Below are 26283 nucleotides of genomic sequence, written 5' to 3'. Positions count from 1 at the left end.
CTTGCTTAACCTAACGAACACCAACGCCGAGATGCGAGTGCCACTAGGAGACACCTAAGTCAAAGATTACGATGGCCTACCATTTTAAAGCGAAGCTTTCTTTGTCTTTTCCTTTGACTTTCCAACTGCAGCAGCTGCTGCTGCTGTCTGGCACACCGCGTCGGGGGGTGGTTCAGAGCGTGTATATACATTGAAGCTCCTTCAATGTATATACTTTCTTCAGAGAAGAAAATAGACGCGAGGAACTCGCGTGGGCCGCACCGTGTCGAATGTGCACAATGCCCTCTGGAGCTCCCGGGTGACCCCCGCAAGAGCCTACCTTTCTACCAACGTGCAAGTCCAGAGGGAGGCTATAGTCGGGTACAACTTTATAAAAAAGGGGAGGCCCTGCTGAGATGAGAGAAGCGCGACAACCGATTGCCTCCGCGACTGAAATAATCTCACTCAAATATTGTGCTTCTGAAACGCGCGATTCTCGGTATAAATAAAGACTTTTGTATTTTGATGACTGGTTTAGTAGAGCCCTCATGTGCTACAGCACATGCCGAATCGCGACGGAAAAATAACCCCGTGCCTTCCACAACGCTGCCCGTCGTCTGCTCTTTGATAGAATGATAGAATAGATAGAATGGAAGAGAGGAGGGGGAGAGGAGACAGGAAATGGGTAGAACCGACGAGGTTGCGAAACGAGTGAATAAGAAGTTTGCCATTCTTCGCACGCAGTTCTCATACAAATACAACGGGTGGGGGGGATAGCGAAAAGGTGACGTGAGAAAGCAGGGAAACTCTAGATAAACTAAAGTTCAACGTACGGTACGGTACATTTCTGTTGTTTTTGAAAAATAAAACAATGGAAATATGTCTAGCGGACAACTTACGTAGGGCGTGCAGAAGCAGAGCCGCATTAATTAAAGCGCACCGCAGGGTCTAGGCGACACAACGGAATCGGTCGCACGTCAAATCAACACTTCTGTGCCTGCCGTATTAGCTTTGCGGCTATGGCATTGCTCGAGGTCGCGGATTTAATCCCGACCGAGGCAGCCGCATTTTGACGGGGTAAAAATAAAAAACGCTCGCGCACTTTGATTTAGGGACACGTTAAACTACACGACGGTGCCAAAATTAATCCGGAGTGTGCCACTACGGCCTGCCTCGTATAACCGATTGTGGTTTTGGCTCGTTCAGCCCCATAATCCAATTCAAGTTCAATGCTTCTGCCACGACGCGTTGTTCCATGTGAGGCAATCACAATGCTGAACCCTCTCAGATGTTATGAAATACGGCGCACAACAACGCCTCAAGCAAACACCTCTCCCTTTGTGTCGTGTGTACTACGCAAAAAAAGAGCAGTGGTGCACGCAAGGTAACGTTTAGCATAAACTCACCACTCCCGTGTTGGAGAAAATGTTGAAGAAATTAAACATTTGCCGTCAACATCACCGCTAATTATCGTCAATCAAAGCAAACAGCGCAGAAAGCTTCGGTTACATAGATTCCCACAGTGCGTGGGATCTGCATAATTTTTTCGCCATTTCTCTCGTCTCTGTTGGGAACTTACGTACGCAGTTCAAATAAGATATAGTGCAAGCAAATATGGTGTGCGAAACGCAAAATTCCTGCGTGAAACCGGTGCAGGTTCTCTGTTTAAGGATAAAAATTCGCATAGGAAGCGCATGCGCTTTGGTGTGGATAAAACCAAAAGTAGATGCATATAGCTCTGAGAACCCGCAGTAAGCACGAGAAGGAAAAGTAGCAGCAACAGTTGTAGACGTTGCAAATTATCGTGAGTCTGAATCTACGGGCTATCGCGCCAGTACGATGGTAGAGACCAACATTACGGATCATGCCTTGATATTCTAAACCACGCATGTGCTATCTGATCTCGGAGGCCGTACTCATGCAATAGTATTGCTCGGTACTTCATTCCATCTTATTTTTTTTTCTCATTCCTCTTTGTGTGGACAGGTAGGTGCTCTCGCATATCTTTGCACCTGTATCCGTACAACAGACCCGAAAGGAATGCGGAAGGTTTCTTTTTATCTTCTTTTTCTTTTTCCGGACAAGCGCAAAGTAATCGAGGCCGTTTGGATATTAATATGCTAAAATATCTAAAATCCCGTAATCAGTTTTACGTTCCCCAACTCAGTGCCGTTATCAACAACTGGACACATTGGAGGGGTGCATTTACGGGAGGCTGCAAATACGCACTGATGTCCGATATAAAGGTGCTAGTCGCTTCGTTTTATCTACAAGTGCGACAACTTGCCACGATCTACCGACCTCAAGTGGGGTTATTAATTTGAGTTTTGCACCTTGTCATTTAGTCACGAGGCGCAACGTGGCGAGCAGCCGAGATATGACGTCACAAAGCGCATGAACCGGAATCCCGAGATCGTTCTTGCTATCATCCTTTAAGCGTGCCTCGCGCTCGAACAACTTCCGGCACTTGTTCCATGGTTAGCGGCGATTGGAATTTAATAAGCCCTGACGACCGATAAGCAGTGCATAACCGGTCAGACAAGAGTAAAGAGAGCCGTGGCTTGAGAGGAAAGGTGTTTCGGACCAAACGAAAGACGAAGAACAAAAGCGTACAGGCGAGCTGGGTGTACGCCGGCGTAGTAAAAGCGCCATTACGGCTCTTTGTTTATTTTTCAAAGAAAACAGGTTCTGGGAGGTCTAAACGCAGCTCAGAAATGAGATCAAGTAGTTGACGTGAGCGAAGAGACTGCTTCGCCCCGACGCTATATACAGGACGCACCGTGCACGCTTTCCGCGGCCAGGAAGACGTCGCGGCGGCGCATAACAGAGTTACCTGTTTCCAACATCGTTTCGGCGCGAACTCGCTAAAGTTTGAGAAGACAGGCCCCGTGGCTTCGTTGCAGCAATGCATTTAAATAGGCGGCGGCAGGCGGAAGTATTTACACTTCCGCGCGTGTGCGAAGGCACTTCCGACAGAGGTTGCCCGCACGAGGGGCTAGTGTATTATGCATACGCGATCTCCCTGCAGTGGAACGACGTTGTCTGCTCCGCTTCACCAACACCCGTATCGGCCATTTATTTTTCGGAGTTATAACACTATCTCGCGCAGCTTCCTTCCTCTGTTGAGCGGCATGCACGCATTTTAAAGAGAATTGCGCTTTCCGAGAGAGGTCACAGAAAAGTCACTTTCGATGAACGCCACGACGCGGCAGAGCGCGAGAGATAATCCTATGTGCGTGTCCTGACATGTAAGCACAACGTCAGCCGCACGTAGACCAGCGCCGTCAGACGCCGCGTGACTACAGCGCCGCTCCTTGGCCCCGTTACAGTTCGGTTACCGCGTCCCGGGTAAAGCGCTGCAGCTTCTCGTGTACAGCAGAATGGCTTTGGCGCAGCACCCCAACAGTTTGCACCTCTCTGTCGCTTATCTGCCGCTTCTCATTTTCTCCTGGCAACGACGCAAGGACCTCACCTGCCCAGATCGTGCCGTGAAAGCTGTCCCCCGACTGCCTTTGTTGCAGCTTGCCCATGAAAGGCGACGTGGTGCTCCCGGCCCCCATAGCTCGGCGTGTTACCTGTTTTCCGCTGGCCCTTCCTGTACTTTCGCGAAGCGAGGCACTTATAAGCGCATCAATAGCCTCGCGTCAATGCTACAGGTCTCATCGAGGGACACTGACGTCACTCCTAGTTCAACTTCCTTTCTTTTGCGTTTTAATACTGCGTCGAATGAAAAGAGATCACGCTGGTGAGCTCCTGTCCAAAGTGACGTGAGATGTTAGCTTGCTTCAATTAGATTGCTTCAAGTAATAACAACTCTTCGATTGCAGCAACACTTCTGCAGAGTGAAGAACGACAGTAGTATTGTGAGCACTGCTTGTGGTTTTCAGTAAGTCGTAGTCAACATCTGAGCGATAACTGTTTTCATTCGCGACTCTTGTTTAACTCAAGCAAACCCTGACCTCTGTCGCTTACAGTTTCTTTTTAGGCATCCTATCGTTTGGTGTCATCCTTGTCTCCAAATCGATCTCACACACTGCGCCGCAGTCAATATCCCCTACTAACTTCCTGTTCCTTCGTTAACATCCTCATTTAGCATAGGCGGGGCAGGGCGTTCGACTTGGCTCACACCGGCGGGAACAATGCTACGCAGGCTATGAACGGCACGGAGTATCGAAAGCACAATGAAGAAAGAGCACTTTAGAACAGCAGACCTGGCTCGAGCCACAGAATAGCAAGGCAGACGCTCCGGGAGCGCCGCGTTTAATCGTACGTTCACCGAGGGAAGGATGGTGGGATGGCCACAGGAAGAAAACGCGGAAAGCCTCCGCTGCCGCAGCTCTCCTGACACGCGAGGTGGGCCCATGTGACCCCCCGCGAAAGGATCCGTCTCTGCATCGCAGCGCCCGCTCCGAGAGCGAAAGTGAGAGCGGAACCAGTAGACCGCTCGCTCGCCGACGCTGCTATCTGATCGAAGCCAGGCCGAGCTGCACATCCGCACCACTGGCCTTGCAACGCCGCGCATAAGGTTGAAGGGGAGTGTTACGCCGGGGCGCGCATGGGGCGTCGAGACGCCGTTGTGGGCAGAGCGTGGCGGTACGCAAACGGACAGCACGCGGGGGAGCTGGAGCGAAACCAGCCTCGCGAAGAACGAAACATAAAAATAACGCAAGGATATGTGCACAGACCCGAGGCGTGCGGCGCGTCATTTGGTCGGCTGGTGGTGCGAGAATCGGCACGACGTGGCGCGCTGTTGGGTTCCTGTTCCCTGTGAACTCGTGCGTGAACCTGCAAGGTGTCTCTCCCCCGCCCTTGCATGGTGGCTATTTTGAAAGGGAAGGGCATCTCGGCGCGGCGGCCAGTTACCGATGCCGAAAACTAGGCCTGTCTTGTTTCCTTGCGAAGCCCAGAGGTCCGTGTCCCACTTGTAGCGTATTCTTAGCGAGGCGTACGGCGAGTTTGGTTGCTTGTCTGTTCGTTCGATGCTTCATTCGGGCAGCCTATCGAGATGAGAGTGCGGCCGCAGGACACCGCGTAGAAATGATATGTCCTGAAGTACTCACTCATCTCGCTATAGGAAGGTCGCTTTACATCACGCTGAGAGCCTCGTTTCTGTGCTGCCATCGTGACCGCTATAGTTTTTTTGTTTTATTTATCTCATCTAATTTCTATCGCTTTCTTTCGATATCGTGAGGTTCAGCTTTTGCGATCTTTAGAGGCGAGTATAGTGGGTAAAGGCTCTGTTGCCAAAAAATGTATTACCTGTTTTTGTATGTATGTATGTATGTATGTATGTATGTATGTATGTATGTATGTATGTATGTATGTATGTATGTATGTATGTATGTATGTATGTATGTATGTATGTATGTATGTATGTATGTATGTATGTATGTATGTATGTATGTATGTATGTATGTATGTATGTATGTATGAGAGCGTTCCGGAAATTTGTCTGCGGTACATACAAAACCTGCGAGGAATGTACGCCGGCCGAACGCATTCGATGCGAAATTTTCGTTTGATAAGACGGTTTATTACTTCGTGCGCAATGCGAGTGGTGCTATTTAAGTGGGATATAGGATGAAAACAGAAAGACACGGTATACCTGCCTTCTCCTGTACATCTCTTTTGTACGATTAATTTTCGCTCAACCAACTGTGAGATTGGTTCTGTCCCAAGTATAGTTCTCCTCCCCCCTTGCCCACGAAGTGCATCTTTCTTAGACACGCACCGACTCTATGGGTGCGCGATGATCAATGTGCAACCCATAGTTCCATCAGCGCACGGAAGCCGTGGCTCGTGCGTGCGTGGGAGCAAGTATACTATAAGCGTGCGTGTACTTATATACATAAATGTACACACGTCTAAAAAAACAGGGACCGCGAACGTCCCGGACTTGAGAAGGCGTTCCCTCGGCGCGAAAACGGCGCCAGAAACCCGGATGCGGCACGTCCTAGGGCGTACGTCTCATCAATGTCTTGCACGAAGCGATCAATAACCAGCTTGACACCAGACAGAAGATGGGTCACGCTTCGAGGGGCGTCGCGTTTCCCCGTAGGACAGATCGGTGCGTGAGGAGGTGCACGGCCGCATCGACGACTCAGTCTTCAGCGACCAGCCAGCCCTTCCATGCCTCGGCGACCGCCTCCCCCTGCTTCTCTATCCCTCTCCCGTATTCGTTTGTTTTGCTCGTATATTTCGGTGTACGCGTCGCTCGCGCAACCGATGGGATCACGAAGCGTGGCATGCCGCAACAGAGCACGTGCGAAATTTTAAAAGTTTAACGGATCTCTGACCTTTCTGCGAGACCAGAGAAGTACAATGCCGGCAGCATGGGAAAAGCCTCTACGATGCGCTCTTGTTTCAGCAGTGGAACGACGGAGCCGCAGCAGTGGAGTTTGCGGAAGCCGAGGCGCCTTTCGGCCAGACTTGTTGAACTTGAGCAACTCGGAAACGATTGCCCGGCACTCCTGTTCTGCCCACTATTGCAAAACGACCTCTCAAAGTTATGGTTCGAGGCTCCGAGGGGAGAAGATAAAGAATAAGATATTAATGAAGAGAGAGAGAGAGAGAGAGAGAGCAATGGCTAATCATAAAAAGCAGGGACGTTTCGCACAAAAACTAAAGTTGTATAAGAAGCACCTTTTTTGCACATTTAGAACCGCAATAAAGGTAGTGTCACGGACTTTAGTGATATATAGAATATCCCGACAACTAATGAGAAAACTGGATAACCGTTCGCTAATCCTCGTCGGGCGTTAAGGCGGGCTAATTTACTTTGCTCGAAGCATAACGGCGCTCTTCAGTTTTGTGAATTTTGTGAGCGGGCTGGAAAGGAAAAGGATGGTCTGCGAAGCTAACGCTGATTGTCGTGTTCCTGGCGCGCAAAAAAAAAAAAAAGAGAAAAAGAGACAGAAAAAAGAAGAAAAAGAAAAAATAAATAAGAAAAAAGTACATAGGAAGAGAAAAAAACGGAAATAGAAATTTTTCTTTCTTTTCTGTTTCTTTCCGCAAGACCTGTGCTGGAATTCCAGAAGAGCCGAGCTCCTTCCATTCTGACCTTATAAGTTTACACCGCTTACATCCTGTTAAGTTACGTAATGATTGGTTCTAACGTTCGAGCATCACTGCTGCAAACAAAAGTAGTGGCAGGAATGTTTCCAGACCATCGCTCTATATCTAGGTACATGCACAGCGAGGCACACTTCTTTAAATGACTGTCCAAATAGGGAGGGTTATTAAACAGGAACGCTGCCTAGGGCGAATATTCTTTAGTTAAAGAAATTGGAGGAGGGCGCATATCACGGAGGGGGGGGGGGGGGTGTCATAACGCTTGCATGGGAGAGTCATTCACCTGGATTTGAAGAGTGAAGACAGGGGTAGGCAAGGCTTCGAGATCCACTTCTCGAACCATGAATAGTTCGGCAGTCTGTTCTTGAAGCTCGAAGATCCCGAGTTCGTTTCCTGTCAGGAAAGAGGCACGAAAAGTTACTTAAGCATATTTGCTGCATTCGTGTCTGAAAACACAGTCCCGAGTGTAACCCTTGGCAGTGCAACAACTGGATGATGCTCGATCTCCTTCTGCTATAGCTCATTGCACTTATTTCCCGTGTAAACTCAGTGTGGTGCGAGAAAGAGCTGATAAAGCGTGACGTTTATTCGGCTAATACAATGTTTAAAAAAGAAAATCAAGGCCACTCCGTTCTGCGAAGGCGGATGACCTGCGGAGCTGTAAACATCGTGGTAAGAAAGCTTGTGGTAATGACTTTATTGCATCACTCATTGTCACCTAGTAACGACGGTCACAATGGCTTTGTGATCGCTATGAAATACACTGATCGGCACACTCGCAACTGCAGACACATTCTTTGAGGATGTCAAATTGATGCACGTACACCGTTGTGTGGTCGGTTGGGCCGGACCATGGCATCGCAAGCGAAATCTCTCACCCACCAAACGCGTAAAACACTCCCTCTTCGGTCCCGACGCGTCCACATTGAAATCACCGACAACGACGACAGGGGTAGTGTCATCGCAACTAACCCACGAAAAGTGAGTAGCCATGAACCTTATGGGGCTATGAGCCATTCCTTACGTGGGCATGAGCCATTGATGATGTAAGTTTTCGACATGCCGTTCCGTATGTTGTATGCGTGATTAATGTAAACACTGTTCGCTTCACTTTGCTGAGTGTTTGCAGTCTCTGCTTTACGGAGTTATGAGCCATTGCATTTTTTCTTTGCTTACGGGGATATGACACGAAAATTCTATGGTGCCCTATAGCCATATGCAGCTCCGCTGTAAAAAGGCTACCGTTGCATGTGAGGCTGATGGGGGTACGGCCACGCCCCACCAATTGAGGGGCTTTATTTCGCCATCACCTCCATACAGAAAAGGCTTCCCTTTGTGGGCACACGAAAGAAAAACATCACTGGAGTCAAGGCATAAGCTAAGTTTCAAGCTGTTAAAAACTCAAAGAAAGGCACGCGCGAGCAGGAATGCGCCACAAATACAGTTGGAAGAAAAGCCAGAGAAAGCAAAGCGAGAACCTTTTCGCTTTCAAACCGCCTTGCTGCTCTTTAAACGCGAAAACCGCTGCGTTGTTCAAATAGAGAGCCTTGAAAGCGGGATAAAAATTTAATATAGTTGCCAATACATAACTTCAGTTGATATGTTAATTTACTGAATCATAGCTCTGTCTCTATGTCGGAGCACTGGCTTCCGCCGAGCAAACATCTTCCATCTTTCCACCTGCTACATTGTTGTCGTAGATATGGCTGCTGTGAAGTGCCTTGACAACAAAAATTGCTCGCAAGTGGTTATACGAACGCCTATAACGCCATAAATACACCTTTCACTGAATACGCACAACTGTGTATTCACACACTTGAATACACAATTTACGGCCTCTAGCTCCTTGGGCATTATTAAGCCGCGAACACTCTTGCAAAATGCGCCTCCCCTCCGCACCCTCCATGAACAAATCCCATCCTATCTAGCTGTGAAATAATATGAGAAGCGTATGCTGTAATGTCGCTAGAGTAAGCTTGGGTGTTTTCGAAAACTTGCTCACAGCGATGATCTGCCAATAAAGCAAAACATTTAAGGGTTACGCTAGCGACGTTTCACCCTTCTGTAGCGACGATTGCTCGCATGGCTGGACCTTGAAGCCGTAAGACAAATAATCTAACGGCCCAAAAGATGTCGGGAGAAAATACTGTTAAAGTACAAGAAAATTAAAGAAGTTTGTGGAGCGCGGGAGCCAGAGGTGCACATCGGAAGGGGTCGCCTGGAAGATTGCGAGAGCAGTACGTCTGCAGCCGCGAGGTCAGACTCGTTCGTTTGACGCCGCCCGTATTGCTAACAGTCACGAAGACGGGTTAGGCCGAGCCAAGTGCGGCGCGTTCAATTTTGGCCGTGCGACGCGTTCGCCGTGGGATCGAACAGCCTCCGTGCAGCAATAAGACGGAGGAGGCACGCCGCTTGTGCAGCGTGAGACAAAGCACCCTCACGAAATGATTGCGTTCCTGGCGAGAATAACGGATCGGGCCTTTGCGACACCGCGAGATGGACGTCGCCCCGCCGAAGCGGCGGCAATAGGGGGCGAACCGCGAGCGGGCGGCTTCAGGGCGAACCGTCACAACGAAACCCCGCCTCTCGGAGACCGATTCTTCTGCGCGTTCTTGCTTGCTTGTTTTCATCTCGGCCACCTCGCCCAGCGCACGCACTCGCCAAGATGACGCCGGCGGCGCCCCGAGATGTCGCCTTTCGCCTCCTCGCCCCTTCATTTATTTCCGTCCACCGCCGCAGTGCACTTATCACGCAGCACGCATCAATCTTGAACAAACGAAACGTATACAGAGACGTCGAAACAAAGGAGCGCGGGAAGAAGAAATGTATAAGGAAAAAAGTATAGGCAGGATCCAGCACGCACAGTACACGCCGGGGTGCGGAGATTCGACTCTTCTTGGTTGTGACAGGCGAGGAAATGAAGGCTTCTTGTAATCGCCGGGCCGCCTCAAGGGGAAGGGCGAAACGGCAGGGGAGGCAGAGCGCTCGGGACAGAGTTTTCAGCCACGGGTTAAACACGAAGTTTAAAGGGCCCGAAAAGAATCGCAGAAGAATCGGTCAGAGCAAGTGTGAAGAAGTACGCCACGAGTCTTTCTTCGACTTTCTTTTTTGTTCTCTTTTGCTTCCCTCGCACATGCACTTTCGGAATGGAAGCCCAGTTTTGAGGCCACGAAATTTTGCGGTCGCGTGCTGGGCCGCCACGCTGGCTGAGACCCCGCGTGACCCCAGCGCATTGCTCTCGCGCCGGGCTTACCGTGGATGATGGAGTAGCGGAGAGGCGCGTTGATTCCCAGGTCCTGGTCGAATGCGCTCACCGGCGCGTCCGTCTGAACCTTCACTCGGAGCCGAGCGCCCTGCATGAGAGAGATGCGCGCATGCCGCTTATCTGCACGCCAGCGCAGCGTATATACAACCGTAGCGCACGAAGACACAACTGAGCGCTCGGCATTTCTCGATTCTACCGTACTTTTGGAGTAAAGCTCTGCAACACTTTGGACGCATTTCGGCAAGTTTCTTTTGTTGCTGCACCAGGTGTATGTGCTGCTGGATGAGCCACTTCTACGCCACCGAAAGAAAAAGTAATGTGGTGCCTCTACCCTGTGCATCTATCATGGCGTACCGCTACGGCACTGTATACGTGGAATGGGGAGTAGACGGTAGTCTTTGTCAAGAGCTCACGCTTTCATTGCTTTGATTAGTATTAAGGGCAGAGTTTAGGACATTGCAGAAGAGAGTATCAAGATAAAGCCATGGATTCCGACACTGGTTGCGCAACAGCGGTCGCGCAAATGACATCGATTCCGTCGAGCTGCCGCCTCATTACATTGCGCGAAGTGGTCAAGGTCTGTACACACTTTCGTCATTTATTGCCGTGCTTGTTAGTTTCATTCACGACAACAGCACTGCTTAAAGGTCCAATGGCTTCTCTATCCAGTGAGAAGTTACGTCCCAGCTGTGTACAACTTTCCTCTCTGCAGATAGGCTAATCGTTTAGGCTCCTTTTTGGTGCCAGAAACCGCGATGTACGATGCAACCTTGATGAAACATGGACTGTTGCTTTGCTTGAAACCAGTAGTGGAATTATTTGATGTTATCTTATATTACGAACCAAACTGGTGCTGCAGGGCATTTAGATGTCAGTTGGATGCATACGTTAAATACTCGAATCATTGTCTTGCTTCCTCTGGAGCAGTCGGGAATATGAATTCGAGAGAGAAAATGGTGCTCACCGTGATGACCGCTGCTTCCGTGACGTTCGCCTTGTAGATCTGGCGCGTAAACACAGGATTCTGGTCGTCGGCGTCCTTCACGCGGATCGTAACGCTCGTCACGGACTGGAAGCTTTCAGGAGAACCGTGATCCTGCGAAATGAGATTAGCACTTTCAGTACCGACTCTGTATAGCGATGCGCGCACCGTGAAGTTAGTCCCGCGACGCACAAGTTTCTACAGGCGAGCTTTGAAGCGAGCTTGTTTTGGTAAACAATACGATGTGTCGCTACGCGCTTACTCCTACAGAACCAACATGAAAACCTAGAGTCGGATCTATTTCATGCAGCTCGTATCGTACACCTCACTTCAACATGAAATAAACTTTGAAATGTCGTTGCTGTGCTAAGCAAAGCCGTACGAGGGGTAGCCGCACCCATTCCGAACAGTACTCCGTTATGCACCTTAAACGGAAAGTTAAAGGATGAATATAAAGACAAAATGCGCAAAAAAAATGCAGTTTAAGTCACTATTTTTGTACGCTATATTGCCGTCAAGGTCGGCTAGATTGCACGATCATACGCCTTCCACGAGTAACTTGCGTAGTCGCATCGTTTTCTTTTTCCCTCTCCTGATATATAGTAGAATCTGCGTGGAATGGTCGCAACAAACGCAGAGCAAGCGTCAATAGTAGCGCATGTAACTGCTAGGCCGGGTTAGTGTAATGATTCTATTCCAATTTTTTCCCTTGTCGCGCTTTGCTAGGGGTCAGAACGGCGCTCCGCGTTGTCAGCAGGATCGGTAGGTCGTGAGCGGTGGATAGGAAGGAAATGGAGTCGATTGAGAAGAATAACTACGTTATCGTTATCATTCCTTAAATATAACCGCACTGCTCTTTCCTGCGTACGAAAACGACGGCTGTTACTGTAGTGAAGACAGTTACGCAACGACAAGAACGACGTGTCCGATACGCATAGCGTGCCGTTATTAAGCGCTCGCGCGTATAAGGGCGCACACTGTAGATGGCACAACGTCGCAACGCGGCACGTCACACACCTCCCCGCGATTTGATGGTTGCACAGTATATAGCACCTCGCAGTTGGAAAATCTCGGGGCCCCGAAAACGCGGGCCACCAAACTCGTTAGCGTTTCCTTGCTGTATCCGTTCAGCGGCAGAGTCATTATCCCCGTTCGGAGGAACCGAAGCCGTGATTTATGTCTCGTCGTTTTGCGCAGTTCCGCGCGAGCGTAGACATCGCTCGAGTCGTCGCTGCCCACTTAGCGCCCGCCACATGTACGCCCCAACGCGCGCTGGCGACGAATGGTTGCCGCGCTGTCTGACAAACGACCCGCACGCTCGTTGGCCGCGCTGGACCCAATGGGGCGCGAACAAGGCCGCGGCTCAGGAGGAGAGGTGCTGGCGCCGTTTGCGCTTGTGGAGCGGGCGAGCGAACTACGTGGCCAGAATGTTCGAGAGCCGCATGCACGGGCTCCGACAACCCCCGGAAACGATACGGGCCGCCTGATGAAAGGCCTTTGTCACGCCCGGGCACGTAAATGCCACCTAATTCGTGTATGTACCTCCATTCTCGCACGCCTTCCGACCTTTCCAACACAAGTACGTCGACCATCAACTGGCTTTCCTGCGGTTACGCTCGGGCTGCTAGCCGTTTGTTACCGAAAGAGCTGCACACGTCCGCTGTGGTAGTTCGCTGCCTTTCGCTAGCGCGTTCAATGCCAACTCCGCCAACGTCACGTCGAAAACTAAGAGCAGCTCGGCGAGCACGGCAGTGACGCATAAGGAGTTGGTGAGGATGCATCTGTTACCCTATTGTGAAGTATACAATACGGGTGCGTATATAGCGCTGCTAAGAGGCACAAGCTACGATGACGAGCTTTTCGAGTGAGTGCAGCAATTTTCATAGTGCGCCAAAGCAAAAGGGATGAAAAGAGATCGATAAGAAAAGTGCGCCCAGGGGAAACCGGAGTGATTCACCTCCTCTTCTCACACTTTCTTACTCAACGTTTTCAGTTTTATCATTAAAACTGCAAATAGCGAAAGCGTGTGGTTACGATGCCGAGGCAACAAGCATAAGGTCTCGTGTGGAGATATCGCTGACTTGTCGAGAAGCTCAATACCAAGCAACGCGTCACAATCAATACGTTGTTAGTAACGCTGAGCGAACGATGGGGTATATATGATCACACCATCTCTGAAAGCTGAAAGAGAAGGCGTAATTTCAAACGAGACATGGATACATTTACTCATATACTTGGTGCACTTTCCCAAGCGACGAGGCAGTACAAAAGAAAACATCTTTGAAATCCTGAGGCTACGTCCAAAGAATGCCTGTGCCCGATATACAGGGAAACTCCTGATTAAGCCGATTCACTGGAGACCACCACCAAAAGCAGTGATTTTTTTCCTTCGCGTAGTTGTTGCCTTCCCTTCCCGCTCCCTTTCAGATCTTGTTTGCCGAGAAAGCCCAGGAACAGCACGGTGAACTTCTCGAAGGAATTAAGGCGGAAACACCTGAAGCCGCTATATTGTACAGGAATATTTAATGCGACCACTTAATGGTGGTGCCTTAAAGTGCCCATAAATATAGACGTTAAACGTGCTAGAGAACATCGTCACTGCTATATTTGGGGAGGCACATAAATACTCGCGTTATACGTACTCGGACATTCTGAGTCAGCATTGCGATTACAGTTAGGGCTAACAAAGATGAAGACAGCTCGGCTGCCGGTTCATGTATCTCATTTGCACTATACAAACAAGCTCGCACTTTAATTTACACATCTTAAAAAAAAAGTATCCGCTTGTGCGACTCAATTTCTGAGCAAATATGCGCGTCTACTGGCTTGTTTTTCGCGTATTCCTTAGTGTGCAGATAGATGCACGGGCGCCGTACTATCACTGGGAAGAAAAACACCAACGAAATTTGGCGGATATATATACACACGCTTTCTCTCGCCGCTGTGGTTTCCGACTCGCGTAATTTTCAAAGCTCTTTGTTTTCACTGTCTAAATTCTGCGACCGCAGCGATGTGGCTCTACAATAGCGACTGCACGCCAGGCCAGTGAGTGGTGGCGCTCTGACCCAGCCGAGCTCTCTGCGCTGTCTCGTCTAAGCCGAGAGGGAGTCGCATACGAGTGCAAGTTCTTTCTGGTGGCGTGCAGCTCGCCCGAGCACGCGGCTGAGCACGAATGGAAAGAAACGTGATTTCCGTTTCGCGAATGCGCGCGCTTTCACAAGACCCATCAATCTGCGCGGCTGCACATGAGAGTCGAATCTCAACTATACTTGGATCCCGCGTGTGCGTTTTGTGCCACTCTGGCGTTCTCCACACCACTTCGTTTGTTTGCTTTCTATCTATCCATCGGCTGTGCGCCGGAGATGCCTGAACCAAATTACCAGTAAAAAAAAAAGTGGAGGAGGGGGAGTGGTTGGGGGGGGGGGGGGTGACTGCCCTAAATCTAAAACAGATGCGACATTGGCGCGCTTGCGACTAAAGTACAATGAAACACACTTTCGCGAGGAACTTCTTAGACAAGGGGACCCTCAGAGTGAGCCATCTATCTTCATTGCTCGTGCGTGGTCTCAGAGGAGGTGGCCGGGCCTGCGGCACGTGGGCTGATGCCGCTGAGGCGGCGAGCAAATCTTCTCGCCTTCTGTATTCGCGGCTCTGATCCCATGCTTATCCTTTTGAATTTCTTTTTCTCTCGCTCAGCCTGTTTCAGTTGCTCCAGGAGACTGTAGAGAGAGCACTAAGCCACCCCGCACGATGCAATTAGCGCTTCATTACAGGGGATGTTAGTGCGTGCGCGCATAGCGGGTGGAGACCGCCGAGGCGAGGCTCATCATTGTCATTCAGCCTCTCGACCTGAGAGACATCTGCAGTGCTGTATCCCCAGGTCATAGAGGGGAGTCGCGCAAACGAGGAAAAGACGAAGAACGGCCAGGGAAATGAGAACGAAAAAAAGGAACCGGAATGGAGGGAGCCCGCCGAAATTGTCCTTCGAGGTGGCACTGCGAGCTGGAGGAGAAGTTGAGAAAAACGAGGATTTCGGAAAATTAAGCTGCAGCCCGCGCGTCGGCCGAGAGAGCTGGGACCGACTTTAGCAGCTTGAATGAAGCACACATACGTTGGCTCCCAACAGGCGACGAAAGGCGCATTTTTTTCGACTGCATTTCTGAGCGTTTACTGTGATCACTGCCAAGGGAAGGTACTGCTGCAGAGTGAAACTACACCGTCGTTATACAGTCGTTGCATCTTTTTTTTTCACAACGCCTATACGCATACCTTTATAAAACCGCGCTTACATGTTCGGAAATGAATCGCACTTTAGCTATGTTGTTCGCTGTCAGCGACAGTCGTCGATTTCATCTTTGCGCATCAAGCCATGCAGGGTGTTTCAGCGAAAACTTTCAAAAATCTTTAAAAGTTGCCTGTGGCAGGGATCACAATTCTAGTTCGTGAGCTGTTCTACTCAAAGCGGCGGACAATACTTGCACAAGAAATTGAGATCCAAAATTGACTGATCAATAATAAATTCACTAATTAAGTTTTTAGCTAATAACATTATGACCTATATTGCAATTTACAAATTCTAGCCGTGGAGTTCGCAAGGCGGATCCACTTGGAACGAATTTTCAATATGACACCAGTTTCGAGATATAAACTCCCGAACTTTGCGGAGAAATGCATTGGCGTTCCAGTTAATTTGTTAACAAAACGTCATTTCACGCACTGAAGCACACAAGTAACTGGAACGCCAATGCATTTATCCGCAAAGTTCGGAACTTATATCTCGAAACTGGTGTAGTCCTGAGAATTACCTCCAAGTGGATCCACCTTGCGAAGTACGCTTATAGAAATTGTAAATTGCAATATGGGTCATAAAATAATTTGCTAAAAATTAATTAGTGAATTCTTGTTAATTAGTCGATTTTGCATTTCAACTTTTTGTGCTAGTAGTGTCCGCCGCTTCGAGTAGACCGACTCATGAACTAGAATTGACCTATCTGCCACGGGCAACCTTCAAAAAATTAGTAGGAGCATCGCACGCCTAATGCTAGTTTCGTGCCCCAATTGAGGCCAGTTGTTTTTTCGTCCACTATCATTTCCATTAATTTATCATTTCTTTAATTCAAGCAATAAATACATGTAATTTCCCATATGCTGTCCTTGGTGTCTTTGTTTGCTGGCTTCTTTTGATATTATTACACAATAGGAAGACCACACAATTTCGGCGACGCTTGTAAAAGTGGCAAAAACCAATGTTCAAGGCGCTTTGACACCTTCAGAGGGTAATGACGAGAGTGTAAACGCGCTTGTACAAAAAAAAAAGAAAATGAAGAAGTAAGAAAGTACAAAAAAAGAAAAAGAAATGCTGGCTCTCTCGTAATCGAGAGTAGATGTAAGCACGAAATGGCAACCGGCAAAGCAGATTGGTTGGAGATGATACTAGCCACAATCTTAAAATGGGTGTAGCGCATGTTAGCAACGGCTAACCGCACCACACCACGGCATACTGTGGCCTGATCCATATGGATGCTGTCCAAAACCGGCTGACGGCCGCGCGACAGGCAATGAAATACGTCAGGGAGACAGAGCGCACTGCCCAGCTAGAGGAAGAATGAATTGAACTCTGGCGTTCACGTGCCAATACCACAATCTGAATATGAGTCACGCCGTAGTGAGGGACTCCAGATTGATTTTGGCCCCTATGGGGATCTTTAATGTGCCCACAATGCACGGAACACGGGCGTTTTTTGCATTTTGTCTCAGTCAAAATGCGGCCGACGCGGCCGGGATTTGATGACGCGACCTCGTGCTGAGAAGCGCAACACCATAACCGCTAAGCCACCGTGGCGGGTAGAATCGCCTGAGTGGCGCCACCTCTCGAGGCGACGCAAAACCCGTACGGCCGAGCTCACGGACCACTGGCGTTCAGCGCTCAGCACCAAAAGATGACAATGAAATGTGTCGTGCCCTGTATCTGCCTTTTGAACGTCGCCCCATTACTGGAAATGAGAAATAAAACTTCAGCGTACTAGAAGTTACAGCTTCAGTGATATTGTGAACAAACATAAGGAAGAACTCGGAAGCAATATTTTTTGTAAGTTATTTGGGAAGTAACTAGCGTATGGAATGCAGTGCTGTACAAAGGGTTGGAGGCTAGAGACTGCATTTTTTAACGGTTTGACTGGTTGCCCGGATGATCTCGTTCCCTTCTCGCAGCTTGCACGGATAACGGCTCTGGCTTTTGCCTCAAGGTCATTTGAAGGTCACCGACAGAGGGATGCTAAAAGCATTTCATGCTTAAAACGCGGGAATTAGGGTAGGAGAAACGGCGCAAATCTACAGGGACGCTACAAGCTTTTGTGCACTTTCCGGCAACGCTCGCCACCGAACCGGGGCAACGCGCTCACGAACCCTGAGCTTTTCCCGATGCTGCAGCTGACCGCGTAAGAATGAGGACACAGGCGAAACAGAGACGCTTGTAAATACATACGCAAGCGAGCGCACAGCCGGAGGCATAGCTCCATTGTTTGCAACATACAATGAACAACTGTCCAGACATGGCGCGCGTGACGCTGTCATAAACGCTAGGGCGGTTCTCCCGCACGAGCCCATTCAAGCGTGCTCGTCGTTGCGCAATCGCTGGGCTCCGCATGTTTCAAGCAATCGCTTATTTTATTCAGCTAACTATAGAAAAACGAAATTCCGCGTACGGCTTGTAAGTTCGATAATGCATATCCTCTCCACCTTGTTGTGTTTTCGCACTCTGAAGCGAAGTCACATACGGGCTGCTTCAGAACCTCATTACTCACTCCCGGTTTTATTTTGCGCTTATCACACCCGCAAGCTGTACATAGGGTCGCACTGAATAACCAATTAGCTTGTCGGTCATAATGTTTACAAAGCATTCATAAATACAACTGCGAGTCCTTATGCTATATGGTGTACCACTACAAATGCACTCAAGCAAATAAGAAAATAAGAGAGAGAGAGAGAGAGAGAGAGAGAGAGAGAGAGAGAGAGGGGGGGGGGGAGGTGAAACGAACACAAATGGAATGAACGCTCCTAAAGTGGCCTTTTTTCCACGTTATTCATATCTGAAATTAATTTTTCTAGCCCTTCATGCAGGCATGCAAGCAATGATATAGAGCGAGCCTGTGCGCCGGCTTACCCGAGCTTGAATTTCAAGCCGGTACTCTCTGGGACCGTGGTCGTAGTCTAGAGGCTTGTTGATGACGATGATGCCCTCCAGGGGATCTGACAAGGCGAATGAGTTGTTCTCGTTGCCGCCCTGCAAATATGCACACAAGAATTGAGAAGCGAGGAAGAAAGCACTTCACAACAACAACAACGCGGTGTGGTTGTATATAGATTTTTGTGCTGGCCAACATGATGGGCACGCAAAAACAAAAAAAAAAAAAACGTCACTGCCTGCGAGTGCGCGCACGCCTCGACTTCAGCTGAACCAATGCGCGTAAATGGACAACACAGTTTGCCGAGGCAATCGTCCGGTTTTGAATGTTTTCCTTTTGCAGCGTAGGTACAAAGGAGTGAGGCATCGTATACTGCACGTGCAATAATAATTGGTCGGCAGTGTTGTCACAAGTCTCATGTCCAAAACAAAGGCAGTAATTAGTGTAGCGCTACCCCCAGCTGGGCAGTTTATCTGACAGTTAGCCGACGAACTCTCATTAATATCGTTCACACTTCATGAACAAACGCATCATTGTGGCTTGCTAAAAAGCTCGGCTCACCATCCACGGATATTCAAGCTGCCTTGAGACGACTTTTTTTTTTTGTCTGCTTCACGAGCATATAGCGTCCATCTCCAGACGCTGCTCCGATCTTCTGCTTGCACTGCTTGACTTTCGCCAAGCTGAGCACAGAACTTTATGCTGTATCTTCGTTCAACACCCCTCCCTCATTTTTTTTTTTTCGCTCACTGAACATCGCGCCGTGTCGGGATGACAGCACTCAGCGCAACTGTACACCTGCACAACAGTAGACGCAAGTGACGGCCGCGCCACCTGCAGGCTAAACACAGCACGAACACTCTTCCCACGTCGCATATAGTGTGGCCATCGTATACGCCCAGCAATTTTCTTTAAAATAAATGAAGTCCAATACTTTTCGGTCGGGACTTGCGACACTTTCAAAGGCATTACAAGAAGTCAAACTTCGCGATGAAAAGGTCCGGCGATGTTCCTTTTCTCACCCGATTCCTTTTCTTTTTCTTTTTCTTTAGCATGTCCTAAATAAAACGCGACTTGAAAATCGCAAAATAATACTGAATGCGCAAGGTATGTACATGAATTTACACTCGTCAAAGCAGCCAAATGTCGGTTAAGAACGGAGATAGTGCCTCATCCATGTTTCAAGACAAATGTCCGAGGTACATTTATGAGCCGTTTCGGTTTGCGCCGCGAGCATGGCGTGCGATATGGGCGGCCGCGGCTGACGCCTCGCAGCGCTTGTGCAGCCATACGTTGCCCACGTATGCTCTAGCAAAAGCGTTACAGCTACAGTCACGTTTGGTACTCTCGCAACGCGAGAAATTATTTACGCTCAGAAGCAGGCAAACTACAGCGCCTACGCACTTGTGGTAATAATGCACGCGAGGCAGCTTAAGCTCATTAGACGGAACGTGAATCCTCGATCTTTGCATCGGGCACTAAGAGCAGACGAGTGGCTTAAATGGTGTGGAGTGGCTTTGATAAAACCCCGGAGCGCACTTGAGATTCCTGGTTTGGCAGGAACGTAGGTGTGTAGTAGATTATTGAACGTGTTTTCTTTCGAGGCTTGCTTTACAAGCAGAGATGTAGCATACGCTGGAGAGGAACCACAAGCGCGCATTATGCTGGACGAAAAACGAAATGAGCTTTTACGTGAACAAAATTACTTTCGTTCATTGTTTTGCGTGAAGAAGGCGTTATGTGTCCTTTAACGTTGATGTTGCTCGCATGTTCAAGAGCTCTCGTGCTAATAATACAAGGAACGTTTTAATCCCCGCAAGTTTGATGTCCACGACGATTTTCGCGCAATGTGCACGTCATACAATTAATAGAGTGTTGTGGAACAGTGCGGTAGTCTGCAGCAAAATCTGTGCCGCCAACTGCTACCTGCACGCGCGTGCGCGCGGGAGTCCTCGGATTCGCGCAGCGCTCATTACGCTATATATATGCTAGACAGCTTCAATATTAGTGTTCTAGTGTAGCGCGATGTACGATATTATACAGCGATTCACCTGCACAGGAGACCACCGACGCATTCGCAGCTTTCCTGGCGCATGTGCAAATGAACGGTCTAAGCGTGATACCGCAGCAACGGATCATGCCTGTATCGATACAGTCTTCTCCTCCCCCCAAAAGAAGTGTCCAGGTTACAGCTCTGCAGTTACTTTTCAAACCTTCAAAGTCAGTTTAAAACTTGTTAAACTTCATTTAGCAACAAAAATCTGTTCAATCAACTAACTATGTGGCATGCATAATAGCCACTTAGCAATGACGTCAAGGTGAAAGTATGTAACACTGAGTCACTGATAACATTTAGACAAACATCGCTGCACCTTTTGCCCATCTTCTTTAAAGAGTATGCATTGTGAAAATAATTTTAGGTTGTACATAGTATATGAAGCGACTTCAGCTCAAACTTTCTTCTGGTCACGCGTGCGCCGCACATACACAGTAGTTTCACAGTATAGGCAGCGTCTACCTTTATGCATCATAAAAAAGAAAAAAAAAGAAAGAACGAAAAGGAGAAAATAACGGGACAGGGGGAGGGGGAAGAGGGGAGGTTGCACTGTCAATCTAATACGGCCGCCGGGTCTCTTCTGGAAACGTACTGGGGACACTTCTACAGTGCTGAGGACTTCTAAAGTACTAGGGACACACACACACATGACCCCCCCCCCCTCTTTTTTTTTTCATTGATGCCTGAGCGCAACGGAAACGTTCGATATTTATTTACTCTTCACTGACGCGTGAAGATAGGGCGAGTGAGCGCCAGTTATCAACTCGTTGCCCTTACGAACGATCGCACCAGAACGGAAAAGAACAAGAAACGACTGCAGGGAGCACTACTTACCACAATGGCGTACGTGACGTCGGAGTTTGGTGTGTTCGGCTTGTCTCGGTCAATGGCGTGCACGCCTCGGAAGACAGTCAGTCCTACTGGTGTCAGCTGCAGATATATCGTGGGGGTGAAGGAAACAGAGAGGGAGAGATAGGGAAACAGCATTAAAGTAAATCAATCTATAAAAGGCAGCGAGCGATTGCGGACACATATACCGGAAACGGGCTCCAGCTCCAGGCGGGCCTCACAATACCCGCACGTTGGACGGCGCTGCCTTTTAGCGATGGAGACAATCGGAAAGCGCGCGCTCGGCCATCGATTGGCCTAAGCTGTTTTGGCCAGTGCGTTCGTTAAAGGCTCCCTGACGGGACTCCGATACAGATTCCTGCCTGATTAGAGCTTAGTCTCGCAAGCATCAGTGCACTTTTGCGGGCGGGACTATTTGCGGAATGCGCCGCTCCGCAGTACCATAGAGCGCGGCACGTCCGTTAACCCTTCGCAGTTTATGGCTCTGATGGCTCTGTGCGAAAGCGACGCATCACCCCGCGTATGCGAACCAATGGAAACGGAAGCGGGACCTGACGTGTCAGAGTGTGCGCGCGTGCATTCAGCCTGCGTTTACTTGGTTACGCCGGACGCTCTTCTATTTGTCCGCAAATCATGTTCTAACAAGGTAGCGGTGTAAAGGCAAGAGGACGTTAATACACCGGTAAAGAAGAAGCTGCGTTAAATAAGCAGCGGCAGCAGTATCTACTCGTGGTGACAGTTGGTGCCTTCCTGATGCAAGAAAACGACTGAATTAGGCAACCATTCCGCACGATATAGTTCTAAAGACGGCAATGCACATTTTGGCGTTTGTAGACGTGCTCTGTTCAAAGAAGGCAAGCTGACGATTCCGCAAAGAGCCAACACATTGTCAGAATTATTATTGTTTTTTTTGTTATTGCGTTTCTTTGTTACTTTCCGAAATGTTTAGCGTACATAAGTATAAGAACAATGCAGAAGCTCTGCGCAGTTTACTTCTCCTCTTAACGGTGACATGGTCGCCACAGTTTTGCGCATGAGACGCTGTAGGAAAAGCAACTTAACAGTCAATTTGCAAAATAATCGGTATCAGAACACATGGTTTCATGCTCGCTTTGACCTGTTTACTTAAAGGCAACCTTAAACTGCATGCTGTATCACATAAAGAGCAAAGAGGATTAGCGAGGGAAACATTGTGCGCATAACGAGGACGATTTTCGTGTTGATACCGTTACATGGGCAAGAATGCAATGCTGAATTACAAAGGTAGCAAGCTTGAACATCAGGCATTTAACAGAGCGATGAATTGGGCTAGTCGATACACCCAGCGGTACCTGCGCTAACCTGCTGGCAGTTCGCCGTTAAATGTGGCTTTAGTAAAGGCAACGTGCGAACATCTAGCGCTGCACTCAGCCTGACCTATGTTTTAACCTGCGCCGCCTGTCGTCCTTATGTCGAACACAAGCGTTGCGCACGAATCCCCACGGCCGCGAACCCTACCCGCGTTGCAAAAACAAAAGAGCCTCCAGCGTGTGTTAACGTTATCACCTCCCGCGCCACATTAACCACAACGAACCCTGTTACGGTCACATTGAAAAAAAACAACAACAACAACAAAACAGGAAACTATGTGGAGGAGTACGCTGTACAGAAAGTGAATTCACGGCGACCACAATACATTGGCCGACACAGCTTTCACAAAGCAAGCGAAACGATGCAGCGACATTGATATCATCCTATGAGCACACGAGTGGGATACGCGTGGCGTGAGTGTGCGCCGATGTTCGGCGCGATGTCTGTCTCGTCGGAGCATCAGCTGCAGGGCGCGCGACGAGGAAGAGGACGGGAAGCGTACGCGAGGGGAGCGAGCGCTGGGGCCGCTGTCGCGTACGCGTTCGAGAAGCCGGCGTTCGGTTTCGCCTCACGCGATTGTCCAGGCCGCGACTTAGGTCAATACAGGCCAATCGCGTGAGTCGAAACCGAACGTCGCTGATCTCGTGAACATGCGCGGTCTCGGAGGCGACAGCAGGGATTTGGGGAGAAGGCGTGAGGACCTGCATTGTAAGCTGCGTGAAGCTCGAAGGGCTACAATGGTTATCGTTCAAGACTAAGCTCGAGGAGAGGATGAGCCTCAAGTTGTGTCCACGTTATTTGTTTATTTATTTTATGCAAACGCGAGATCGCTGCAAGCCTTCCAACGGTACGCCCTTATCTATTTCTTTGTATGTGTACAAAAGTTTTGTTTCTGGGCGAGACACTGATGATTTTTGGATGTGCGGAGATAATGTAAACGCTCTAATAACCAAAAAAATATTCCCTCTGTCATTAAATGGACGGCTTCAGTGTTAAAAGATCTAGGGCGCTATAACGTCAAGCTATTCCAAACTTTTCTATTCCAATTCTGCAGTCAACCCTCCGCGATTGGTCAAAAACTTTTTTGAACTTCGCCTGTCTGTTACGCGACGTCACGAAAACCGCGATAGCTCCCCATCTGATATGACATGCGCACACTGATTATGCACGATTGGACCGAACAAAAGTAAAACAGTTATTTTTGATTCGACGCCTTTTCGCTATTGGCCAAAAGTTTTCAGGCTGCACCCACTTCACCTGCCTGTCACGCGACGTTACAAAACCGCGAAAAGTCACCGCGTCAGATTTAGTGTCGTGTACGCGTTAAAGATGCATTAATACGCCGAACGAAACAGAATTTTTTTTCTGAATAGCTGCAGGCTTCTCCCTTCCAAAAGGAATAAAGGTGGCTGCCGCCGATCACTCATGCACTGGCTACTCGCACCTGCCGGAGAGCATGGGTTTATTTGTGCACAATAAAACCTTTGCGTGGCCATGTAACGTTTTCGAGCATTTTCGGCGCGTTTACGACCTCGCTCTGCCAACTCTTTTTTGCTGAGAATCCGTTTTAGTGGCATTCTTAAACTTCCGCTGCACGCTGCCGTGATTTTCGACAAGCCACCGCAAGCTAAGTAAAGGGAAGCGGACCAATCGCAGGCGCCGGCACCACCCTCTTATTCCGGTTATCTATTTTCAGCGCGCTGCCTCGGCCCTATCGAATCCCTCTCCACTTGAGCGAGCTCTTCGTCTCCTGGTAGCCACCTACAATGAAAAACCGCTCAATGTAGGCAATGTTATTCATATTGAAAGCAAAGAAAAGTGACCTTCTATAAACTAGGAGAACGTTTGATTGGGCTGTTCAGGCAACGCTGCGGGTCACCGCCCAATGCTTGCGTCGGCGGTAACGCAAATTTTACGCGAGGAGATTGGAATAAAAACATAATGGAATAGTTTTACGTTATAGGGTTCCTAATTGCCGAAAGGTTTGTGGAATACGTCCATCCTATCTTTATTTTCTTGTACACAGCATATTACATAATTTCAGCGAACGTCTTCTGAGCCATGCTATAACAGTCCAGCGAACAAAAAAGACTAAACTAAAGCAACATGAAGGCTAAACGTTTCCCTGAATCTCTTTGAATAACGATTGCTGTGGCATTAAGTTGCGCCAGTTCCGGCAGTATGATTACGATTGCGTGTAAAACGTTTTCCTCTTTATCGGTGGCACGTTGGTAGCGAAGTCATTAAAACGGTTAAAGAAAGAAAGAAAGAAAGAAAGAAAGAAAGAAAGAAAGAAAGAAAGAAAGAAAGAAAGAAAGAAAGGAAGAAAGCGTGAATCCGGCCGCAGGGGAGACCGACATGCAGCCGGTAGGGGAAAAATGGCTGGCCGAAATCCGAGGCCCTGTGCGCGTGCATGTCTGACGCGGACAGAACACGAGACTATTCTTGCCTTATGCTCAGGGCGCCACCTACCTATCATGTACACACGCATACAAAACAGGGCAAACGGCCTGGGTCAATATAGACATGGATGGATTCGGTGGAACGCCTGCCAATTACGGAAGAGCAAAGAAGCAGAGCAGCGCCAGCAGGTGGGAGGGAGGCAAGCAGCTGGGCTTTAGCTCGGGACGGCGCGCCGTTCTGGCGGCGATAAGAGCGAGGAGGAGCAAAAGTATCGAGAGAAAAGTGAGAACGCACAAGATCGAAAACACGAGCGACGATAAGAGCAAGGAGAGGCTCGGATTGAGAGAAATCGTGTCTCGCTATATCCCCATCCACCGGAATAAATAAAGAGAACCCACCAGAGAGAAAAGAAAGAAAGAGAAAAGAGGTTGCTGATGTATAAGGCCAGGCATGGCGGTCGGACGGAACCACGTTTGAATTTTTTTTTTCTTTTGGCTGGCCGTCACAGAATGTGCAGCTGGACGCTACGGCAGTAGGCACGCGGGACTAAAGCGGGCTCAAGCGCGGGAGAGGAAGACGCTGGTGGCGTCGCGAGTGCCGGCGACGCAGGAAGGGCGAAGGGGGTTAGGGGTCACGTCTCGACGATTCCTCAAGGAGAGAGCGCGAACCGAGGTGCGAACCGAGGCTTAGTGAAAGGCGAGCTGAATCGGGGCGCGTGGGAAGAGCGGTGTGCGCAGCCTGCGTATACAGAACAGAAAATAACGGAAGTGCCGGGAAGAGGAAAAGGTGGTTGTGTTCGCAGCACTCCAGAGCGTCGCGGCGTCATATACGGCCCGCCCCTCTCACGTCCCATCGAAACGAGCCGGACCTGGCCAACTAGAGAGAGCGGTGCGCGAAGCGTTCCCCGGGGAGTCGTCGTCTCCGTCGACGGAGGCTGCCGAGCTATGCCTCTCGCCGTTCTCTCCTCCGCATCCCATCTGGTGAGGCTCCAGATACATCGCCTCACGATGGAAAAGCCGCCGGGCGGCCGGCATTGCCCTCTCCGCACCTTTTGTTCACTGCTACGCGGTCAGTGCAATACCAGACGAACGCATCGATGCCGCCGCTACCCCGTGCGGGTATTTTTATGGACGCGCCGTCTGGA

The 26283-nt window shown here is 49.2% G+C and overlaps 1 protein-coding gene across 1 annotated transcript in view; it reads right to left on the bottom strand.

The window, feature by feature from the left end:
* LOC142578674 (protocadherin Fat 3-like) overlaps positions 1-26283 on the bottom strand; it is a 346841-nt gene that overhangs the window by 127783 nt on the left and 192775 nt on the right. The window contains exons 7-11 of the mRNA XM_075688141.1: positions 21372-21467; positions 18460-18579; positions 11280-11411; positions 10304-10403; positions 7334-7443 (exon numbers count right to left, since the gene is read on the bottom strand). Coding sequence (XP_075544256.1) covers positions 7334-7443; positions 10304-10403; positions 11280-11411; positions 18460-18579; positions 21372-21467 — 558 coding nt within the window. The remainder of the gene's footprint in view (positions 1-7333; positions 7444-10303; positions 10404-11279; positions 11412-18459; positions 18580-21371; positions 21468-26283) is intronic.

The sequence above is a fragment of the Dermacentor variabilis genome, chromosome 1 (assembly GCF_050947875.1).
Source record: "Dermacentor variabilis isolate Ectoservices chromosome 1, ASM5094787v1, whole genome shotgun sequence".
In the NCBI taxonomy this organism is placed as follows: domain Eukaryota; kingdom Metazoa; phylum Arthropoda; class Arachnida; order Ixodida; family Ixodidae; genus Dermacentor; species Dermacentor variabilis.
Note: the sequence above shows the minus strand (reverse complement) of the source record. Positions and strands in the feature narration are given on the sequence as shown.